The sequence below is a fragment of the Vigna unguiculata genome, chromosome 2, assembly GCF_004118075.2.
Source record: "Vigna unguiculata cultivar IT97K-499-35 chromosome 2, ASM411807v1, whole genome shotgun sequence".
Lineage (NCBI taxonomy): Eukaryota > Viridiplantae > Streptophyta > Magnoliopsida > Fabales > Fabaceae > Vigna > Vigna unguiculata.
In genome coordinates, this window is record NC_040280.1 from 18,424,903 (window position 1) to 18,435,725 (window position 10,823).

The window sequence follows — 10,823 nt, forward strand, 5'->3', positions numbered from 1 at the left end:
GTGTGGACCTTTTCATGAAGCCACTACTTCATGCACTTCTCTTTTCTCTAATTGCACTCCCATACAATTTTTATTCTCCCTTTTACCCTTGCACTAGTCACATTTTTGTACCTCCATCTTCAACTTCTTTTTCAGTTCCCTTCTCGGATCTACGCCGCTCCACCACCGTCTTCATCTTCTTCTTCACCTCTTTATCACAACTTCCATTTCCTTTTTCTTCACATCCATCATTCTACAATTTTTCATTGCATTCGCGCTCATCGCATAAGATACATAAAGATGCCTACTACGAAAGTTTTTTTCAATGCATTTCGGAATGTTTAATCCAAAAATACTTTTCGGATTATATAATCGGAAATACATTTAAAAAAAATTACATTCTGAAATGTGTATTCTTGAACATACTTTTCGGTTTGCACAATTTAAAATACATTTTTTAAATGTAAACCAAATTATCCAATATTTTTTGAATTTGAAAATGTGTTTCGGAAAATACATTATAGAATATATATTTTTTTAAAATATTTTTTGGATTGTGTAACTATGAAGGTATTTCCAAAAATTAAATATTTATATATTAAAGGTGTTTCGGGTATAGGGGTCACACACCTATCTCCAAGACTCAAATTACCTTTTAGTTTTTTTTGTATAATGTTCTCCTCAGCTAGCTTGTTCAACTCTTTCTTCTGTTCAATGTCTTTTTCTCCTCCCACTCGGTTGATCGGCGATCGGAGTACCTGTCTAGAAAGCTCTGATGCTTAGGTCAGTTTCAAGTCCGATCGGAATGTAGCAATAAATGTTGTAATAAATGCGAGTTAAAAGGCCTTACCAACTTAATCATGACCCAATTACATTTTTAAACTTGATTACTGATCTGTTTTACTTTAATTCAACTTTGACTTACTAGTCCAGTTTTGGTGTGGCCGTCTGATCGAAGGACTGTGCGTCCTGCCGGCTGTCCTTATAAATGAGGATGTCTCCATAGAAGTGGAGACAAAGTTCAATTGGAAATGAATGCAGGGACGTTTGGTTGCGAGCCTCCTTAAAGCACTACAGAGAGACTGCAACATCAATGTTTCAAGGGAAGGTCCATCTATAGCGGGCGGCCGCAGGCCGCTTGTCCTTGGTCCCTTGACCAATGATCCGGCGGTGAACCATACAGCACAAAAGGTGTTATTTAAATTATTATATGTTAAAAATGTGATAAATGTTAAACTTTTGCATAAACAATACACTTGTCTAATCCATTAACTATACGAAGATAGGTTTTACCACGTCAACTAATGTGTAATATTACTTAATTATTTTCTTGGTTAATGGAACCATTAATTTTTTTTTACTTCAGTCTTAAAATTATACATAATTATTTCTCTTCTGTGACCCATTATCTTCTCTTAAAATTATTCTTCATCCCCACTTTGTTCTCAAACAATGGAATCCGTGCGCAAACCACAAGCCATACTTTCTGGCAAAATGCTTGGCGGATTCGTGACTATGTTTTTGAAAGACCATGTATTGTTTTTATTCCTTTACATTCCTTTGTATTCTTTGTTTGTATTTCTTTATTCTAAACTTCCTTATCTTTGAAGGATTTTGGACACGTTGACCGACTCTCCATAATACGTAATTTGAAGGACCTTGGTTCACAGTGGACCATTGTTGATTACAACAGGAATGTTCATAATGTTACGTACAACATGAATATTCACACTCCAATGATCACCCAAGGCTGGAATGATTTAATATCTTTTTATGCAGATCAGTTTGACAAATTGGTTGTCTTCAAATATTTCGGAAATTCGTCTTTCCAACTACACGTCTCTAAATGTGCTTGCGACTCAACATTGAAAGCCAACTTCTTCAACCATCTTTCTATCCGTCGTCCTCTACATATGTCAAACTTAAAGCATTTTGAAGTTCAACTATCCACATACTACTGTCAAGCCGGCCACTTGGTTAGTTTTTTTTTCTTTATTATTTATTTACATGGCTTCTTAATAAGTAAGATCTTTTATCCTTTTTGTTGCAGTATTTGAAAAAAGAATTTGCCAGTTATTTTAAAAATAGTGGACTTAGATCTATTGTTCTACACGGACCAATGGGAGAAGTCGAATGTAAATTGATCATAAGACGTAATTCTGTTAAGATTGGAACTGGCTGGAAAAATTTTTGTAATCTTCATCAACTTTCTGCAGATGATCATCGTGAGCTGTTTTTTAAAGTTGAAGGTGACAGAACAAGCATCCATATCAAAGTTTTTTATCGCTTAATTTGGTTTTAAATTATAACATTTAGTATTTTATTTTTGTTAATCTTCTTTTATATATATATATATATATAAAATAAGATTTGAAGTGGACTTATATTTTGTATGCACTTATTATATATATTACTCTTTGTGTTTGCTTTTAAAGATTTACTGTGTATGAAGTTAATTGTTTTTTTCGTTTTATGTTGACGAGTTTTTTAAACGTAATTATTTTAATTTTTAAGTTTTTTATGAAATAGATTAAACACTATTATATTTTTATCAAATAAATCTAATACATTTAAATCTGAACTTTAACCAAAAACAATTTAACGTAAATGAAGAGAACTATTTAACGTAAATATTAATTATAAAGTATTAAAACATTCGCTTTCCAACATCATTGTATAAAAATCTTTAAATCTTTAATTTTTAATATTCAATTAATACTACAGAAGTATGAAACATTGTAACACATTGGAAATCACAATAAATAATGCTTTTATTTAATTTTAAATCAACCTGTCTATCAATATTCCCCGCATTAATTTTTGCACTACTCGAGATAATGATGATTCAACTCCTCGATCATCTGCCACACTTATTCATTATTTGAACTGATTCAGCCGATTAAATTAATTACGATTTTGGTTTCCAAGAGACGTTTAAGTTTTTTAAATATTTTTCTCATTATGTTTTTCACTTCTCACGAGAATGATGATTGCACTGTCTGTTGCATCGTCATACCTCTCTCATTGTGCAGACTCTTCCACTGCTATACTTAATATTTTTTTCACGATTATGCCAATTCACATTTCATAGCTCATTTGCGTCTCCAAATTTCCACTTATCTTCTCTGCTTCACCTTAACACCATTACACTGCGATTACCAGCCATCCACTGCCATTTGAAGAAGTTCTTATCCATTACAGAAAGGTATGACTGTTAAACTCTTCAATTTGTATGAAGAACACCCTTTTATGAACTATACTTCTCTTTATCTCCTATATCTTCTCGCCATCTTTCTTTCTCGCCATCTGCTATGCATATTTTTATAAGCAGACTTTTTTATAATCGATTCTGATCATCATCTTTGTTTCATTTTTCTAACCAGACGTTTTTATAATCGGTTCTGATCATTATCTTTCTTTCATTTTTCTAACCAGTCATTTTTATAATCGTTTCTGTTCATCATCTTTCTTTCATTTTTGTAACTAGTCGTTTTTATAATCGGTTCTATTCATCATCTTTCTTTCATTTTTTAACCAGACATTCTTATAATTTGTTTTGTTCATCATCTTCAACAATTTCTTCTACATTTTTAGAGTGCGGTTAGTTTTTTTTGCCAAAAAAAAACCTATCTTACCAATTTAACAGATGACCACTAAGCAATGCATCCTTGGTGAACAATCCATACTTGCCTCAAAGTGGAAAGGTGGATTCTTTACTATTTTCATGGAAGACTAGGTTTTTCTGAACTTGCTTCTTATACATTATTTACCATTATTGTTCTCTGATTTTCGTTAACTAATATTTTTTTTATATTGCTTTTATTTACAAGGATTTTGCGTTTGTCAACCGATTATTTGTCATTCAATTAGGCCATGAATTAGGGCCACGTTGGAATATTTCTGATAAAAAAGGCCATGTTCACCATGTTACCTTCAACATGAATACTTATGGTCCGCGAATTACTGATGGCTGGGTTGATATAAGAAAGTTTTATCAAGTCAAACCACCCAAACTATGTTATTTAAGGCATACTGGAAATTCTGCTTTTGAAATACACTTTTACGATCACTGTTCAGAATCAACTGTCCATAAATTCCTAAGTCATGTTCGAACAAATGCTCCTCTGATAAGGTCCAAGTTAATTCATTTTGAGTTCCGGCTTTCTAAGTACAACTGCAAAGCAAGCTTTCTGGTGATTTTTTTTCTTTTTTTGTTCATTTCTTAGAATATGTACACAAAATTTCATGTATTCTTTTTAACCTTGAGACATAAAAAATGAATTCTTTTTCATATTATTTCTTCTATTTTTTATTTGCAAGATTTAAATTCAGACTTACGTAAATATTTTGCCAACAGTCAGCTCTCAGACATTGTGCTTTACGGTCCAAAGGCACGAGTTGAATGCAAGTTGTTTATTAGAGCTAGATCAGTGAAGATAGGAAGTGAATGGAAACGTTTTCGTGAAGTTCATGGACTGGACGGAAAAGATTTAATTCTTTTTGAGGTTGACGGTGAACAAGCAAGCAAGGATGTCAATGTTCTTCTTAATATAAATGATTATTATCATCGCCTATGAAGAATCGATAAACAATATTACTTAACAGATTCATAATCTATAATTTTTGTATCAATTTTTTTGGTTTATTATTATATTATATATATGTATATGTTTAACTATTTGTATTTTCAACTTCTGCAAAGTTATTTACTCTTAACTGCTCCATATCTTCTGCCATATACGAAAATCTTTGGCATTTAATTATTGTCAGACACAAATCATATCATCTCTCTGCGTTTTTAAAATTTTTTATATTAATTTAAATATAACACTTTCCAGAAGATTTTTCATACACATCCCTTATAATACTTATTTTAATTTCTAAATATTTCAAAAACTTTTCAAATATGGTTTTTCAATGTCAATTGATATGACATTTTCCACTGCTTCATTATGTTTCTGTATCTTCCACCTTCCACGAGATTTTCTTCTGCTGTAAGCATCCGTCATTTCATTACATATTTAATTTTACTATTTATATTATTTTTTATTATAATTTTTAACGTTATTAACTTAAATAATCCATCACAGTTGCTTCTCCTCAAAGTTTCTAACATAGTTGCTTCTCCTCGAAGATTCTAGGGCTTTTGTACACCACACTTTTATTTGACTTTTTGTAGAAATCCAACACAGTTGCTTCATCCAGACCACGTTTTACAACCATTAACAGATTCTTACAAGCCATTAACCTTTCCAGTCATCAAAGGTATGTACTTCATTTGTTTTTATATACAAATATAGTAGTTTTGCTGTACAGAAGAAATGAAATGAGATTTGCAGTTCTGAGTTTTCGTCTAAGAAATTAAGGTTTGCTATAACTTTTTTCTACATTTCTTATTTCGTGAATGCTTTATACACCAATATGTATTTGCAGATTTTCATTGTTTCCACATTACTGATTCAATTAATGGTTCACTGCTCAATCCATCACGCCAAGAATTTATGTAGTCACTTTAAAGTAATCTGCTTCATGCTTTATCTTCATCATAATGCTTCTCTATTAATTTTCCTTTTCTATGAAACCTGTGAATAAATCAATATGAATATTTAATTTCTTCTGACATCAATAGCTATTTTTTGCAGTTTTCACTAATATATATTGGCATGACTTCTGTGAAAAGGTTAGTACTCCATGTTTGAAGAGTCCTTATTTGAATATATTCTACTTTTTGCTTTCTTTTACCATTTCAAATTTTATCAGCGGCTAACATCTGAACCTTTATTTTTTTAAAAATTGCCATATCCATGTTTTGATTAATCCTTACACTTCTTTTACTCTCCTTTGACCCATCAAAAATAGTTTCTGATATAGGTGCTTTGAACCTTTTATTTGGTTCTATTTTTTTTAGTTGTATGAATTACAATTTTGTCTTATTAGTTCCTATTTTCTCTATGTGAGTATACATATGTCACGAATCTAATACTGACTTTTTTACTTCTCATTTTTGAATATTGTTGTTGTGAGTTCAACATGTCTCTCTGTGAAGTTCCAAACCAAAGCCAGAACGTAAGCGAAGTAACTCCCTAGAAGGAAAATTGGAATATCATCGTTAGGGTCATTCGTTCATGGTTTGTTCCTAATTTCAGTAAACAGAGGTGTCCTTTTTCCATGGAGTTCGTTATTCAAGACAAAGAGGTTATTATTCATGTTATTCTTTACATGCTTCCATTAGACGTACTTTATTTTACAAATTTGAATTAATAAAATATGTGTATGTTAAACATATTTATAATTATATTTATATATGTTCTATTGATCTGTTTCAGGGTTCTAAAATACATGCTTCAATTAGACGTACTCTAATTTACAAATTTCAGAATGAGATTTCTGAAGGCCATGTTTATGCCATAAAAAATTTCAATGTGGCTCCGAATTCTGGAATATACAGAACTACACACCACCCTTATAAGATAAATTTTCAGTTTGGTACAAAAGTTTCTTTGGTTAATGTTAACTTGGTTCCTGATATGAAACCACAATACACACCTTTGTCCTTATTGACAACCACTGCATTTGATACTGATTATTTAGTTGGTAAGTTAATATTTTTAGTTCCAATACTATTCATATTTTTTTATAAACATTTATTGTTAAAGTATATGATATAACATTTATGAATGGCATTTTAGATATCTTGGGATTACTGGTCGGAGTGGGGACTGAAAGAGAATTGCAAGTTAATGGAAAGACAACAAAATTAAATGTCATAGCAATAGAAGATGATGGGTATTCTATATCTATACTATACTACATTCCTTTTATATTTCTGTTCAAATAACGTTTTCACATAACATTTTTTGAATCTTTAGGTTTCGAATAGAATGTACTTTGTTTGGTATTTATGTGGATGAACTGAATGTATTTCTTTCAAGTGGAGAAGTACAAAATGCTGCTGTAAGTATAGAATTTGCGAAAGTCAAAACTTTTCAAGGTAAAATTTTCTTATTTTACAAAGTAGTTAGTACTACTTATGCCATGTTACTCTCACATACACTATATTTTTAAATATAGATAAGGTTCAAGTTCAAAATTGTAAGTTCTGCACCCGTATTAAGTACAATGTTAACTTCAAGGAAGCATCTGAATTGAAATCAAGGTAATATTCAAATTTTTCTTCAGTTTATTCAAACTTTATAATCCATTTTGGTAACTATATTTTGGTTACTTTATAATGCAAATTATCCTTCATTTCCTCAACTTGATCTTTCAGATCTATACATTCAATAATAGATTTATTGTTTATGAGAACAACTATATTTTGTATTCCACAGAATGTTTGAGAACAATGAATCTCCCTCTCAAGGATTAACGCAACTTTCTCAGAGTTCCAAAAATACTGTGGAAGAAGACTTTTTAACACTTACACCTAGGACCACCATTCAAGGTCTAAAAGATTGTAAAGAGGTTAGAATATTTTTTTTTATTTTTTATCAAATTTTGTTGTTCACAATAATCTCTTCATTAATCTTTTTTATATTGAAAGATCACCACTTACATATTGTTTGGAACAATTAAGCATATTTTGGGTGACGATGACTGGTGGTATACTGCTTGTGTGTGCAACAAAGCTGTTTATCCAGATTCCAAGATGTTCTTTTGTGAGAAGTGTAACAAACATGTTATAAAAGTCTTTCCAAGGTTAACTTATTGTTTATTAATATTAATGTGAATTTAAAACAACATTGTAATTACAACTTTTGTTCATTAATTTTTTTATTCAATTTTCAGATATAGGATTGAGATCCGAGTTATTGACTCTTCCGATTCAACCACATTTGTCCTCTTTGATAGGGATGCAACCACCCTTTTCAAAAGAACTTGTGCTGATATGTTAGACACTCATGATAAGGTATACTCTTCAATATATCCACTTATATATGTAATTACACTATCTTTAATTATTTTGTTTTTGTAGATGAATGCTTCTGGAAATTTGCCTAAGGAGTTTGATGAGTTAGTTGATAAAAGTCTGCTTTTTAAAGTCGAAAGTAGGAACGATTAGAATTTCAAACTTGAGCAGTCTTTTAGAGTGAAGAAAATATGTGTTGATGATGATATAATTCAAAAGTTCAATGATTCTTCCATGAAATCTGTGGTAAGATATAATTTCCAATTAATTTGGTAGATTAAAAATTTCAGTTATCTTTGTCTTTTTTATAATCTCATTATTCATACCTATTTGAAGGATGTTTATGCTGAGAATGGTGAGTTTAGTAGGGAAAAAATGTGTGTAGTCAATGAGTCCACCGTTGATATTGCAGAGGTATACAAATGATATAATTTTATTTTTAATGATGTCTTTTTTTATTACTTTTATTAATGTTATCCATTTTGAACATGTACTTTAGGATTTATTAGTCCGATTTACCAAAGAAACAATTGAGTCTGGATCCCAATCACTTGAACTAATCGAAGATAATCCAACCAATGATGATGGTAACAATTCACATAAGAGAGAATATGGAAAGAAGACTGCATCACTTGACTCCATCGAAGAAGACAATGTTCCATTGAAGCTTTTAAAAAGAAATATTAAGAAGGAAAAAGCAGTGAATTGAGATATGATTTTAGTTATTCTATTTCAAGACAATTTTTTTATGCCTTTCATTTTGGGACTGTAATATGTCTACGCATCGTTTTGTCTTTAATTTCATTTGAACTACAACTTCTATGTTCAATTTGATGATAACTATATTATGCGCTTGTGAGTTACATTATTTAGAATTATAATTTTTTTCATAGGCTGGTCTATAAGATATTGTTGACATTTTTCAATTTTTGTCAACAAATATGACTGCCAACTACATCAAAACTTATCAAAATTGATGTTATTTTGTACCATGATGTAATTAAAGTCATAAATAACATATATTTTGTGAAAAAGATAGTTTGTGAAAACTTTTGTGACTCATAAATAAGATATATCTATTTTTTCTGGAAACAGAATTTATAAATGTCGATTTTTTATAAAAATTCCTTTTCATAAATAAGATAAATATGGCAAAGCAATTATCTGTTGATAGATTTTAAGTTGTCACAACAGAATTGGATGCCATATACAATTTTGAGTCAGTTATCTTCTGTTAATTACTAACTTATTAAATATTGTACATTAAAATTTTGATATATATATATATATATATACAAAAAATTGGAATGAAATATTATATTTTAACTTAGTACCTTGATTTATGTTATTGTATTATATTATCAAGATTTTATGTTATATATAAATATCTAAATATCTAAACTTCAGAGGTTGAAATATAGTTGGAAAATTGTTATTGTTATTTATTACATATATTATATTATGATATTTTATAGCATAATAGAATAATTTAATATATCTTTAATAATGTTATATGTTTGTAATGTTATATTCTTTTGTAATCGTCTTCCCGTTTTCCAAGGCAGTAATAATTACATTACTGTTTAAGAATCTATTTGTAATCATCCCGTCTTTTCATGTGTCATTTATCTTCTATAAATAAATATTCATCTCCATTCTACCATGAAGATCAGTTCAATCATATTCTACATTCTTCCAACTTTTTCTCTACTATCTCTCTCAAAGTCCAAGCAAATGGAATACAACTTCAATGAAGAAGACGTTATTAATAGAATGAGTAGGTACCAGTTCTCTATTATTCACCTTCAGGACGAGGTACGTTCTTCGTCAATTCTTTCAGACATTTTTTCTCTTACAAGAATTCTTCTACTCTTTTTATTTGTGTGACGGATTTGCAATCAATATCCTCATTTTGACCTTAACTAATCTATGTTTTTGTTAAAAAAATTCTATCTTTGGAGGCTGTTGGTTTTCTGGATCATGCATTCGCCATTCTTTATGATGACGATCTTGAGCGTCAATGGACTTTAATAGATGAAGAAGGGAATAGACATGTGGTCACTTTTAACAAGAATTTACAAAGACCAATGCTAATTGGAGGATGGACTGAATTAAGGCACCTTTATCAACTACACGATTTCCACACTATTTATTTTGGATATGTCGGTCATTCTTGCTTCCACATCACTGTTTTTTCCAGTAAATGCAAACCTTTGTCTATTGCACGGTTTCTTAAAAGAATTGAGGCAAATCAACCCCTTTTCAATGGACCGAAGTTGCATTTCTTCATATTTCTGAATCCAAACCAATGCAATGCTAGCCATCTGGTGAGATTCATTTCAATTACTAAATGGATGTTTATTTCGTATTTATATTTATGTTTTCAAATTATTTAAAACATTTAATCCATATATTAAATTGATTATTACTTTATGTATGTTTTAGGATTTGCCAGCTGATTTTGGCAATTATCTTCGTCAAGGAAGATTTAAATACATTTATCTTTATGGACCGCGTAAAACAGTCAAGTGCAAACTACTGTTGAGAAATCATCCCAAGAAGTCTAGCAAAATTGGAAGTGGCTGGAAGGAATTTTGTACTGCTCATGGATTTCATCAAACTATTGACTTGGTGTTTGAAGTTGACCACATGAAAAGCAATCAGAATGTCAAAGTGCTAACATATTGTAATTTTTAATTTACAGTTAGTTTTTTGGTGTTATTTGGAACTGCCGAGTATAAATAGTTTTGGTTTTATGTCTGCTACTTATGTAGTTGTCAACCTACAAGTTTTTATATTTTCAGCAATGCATATGTATAGTTCTACCTTCTTATGAATGAAATCTCTTTCAAGCTTCTCTGAAATTCTATGAATGCAAATAGAAATTTAATTAAACATTTATTTAAAGTCATACATGTTATGGTATGAAATTCAT

At 30.2% G+C, this 10,823-nt stretch overlaps 1 protein-coding gene across 1 annotated transcript; it reads left to right on the forward strand.

The window, feature by feature from the left end:
• Window positions 1-7,311: 7,311 nt before the first annotated feature.
• On the forward strand, window positions 7,312-8,597 carry LOC114174544. Its single transcript, XM_028059380.1, has 5 exons — window positions 7,312-7,443; window positions 7,523-7,677; window positions 7,768-7,888; window positions 8,225-8,302; window positions 8,388-8,597. The coding sequence occupies exons 1-5, from the start codon at window positions 7,312-7,314 to the stop codon at window positions 8,595-8,597; spliced, it is 696 nt and encodes a 231-aa protein (XP_027915181.1).
• The last annotated feature ends 2,226 nt before the right edge of the window (window positions 8,598-10,823 follow it).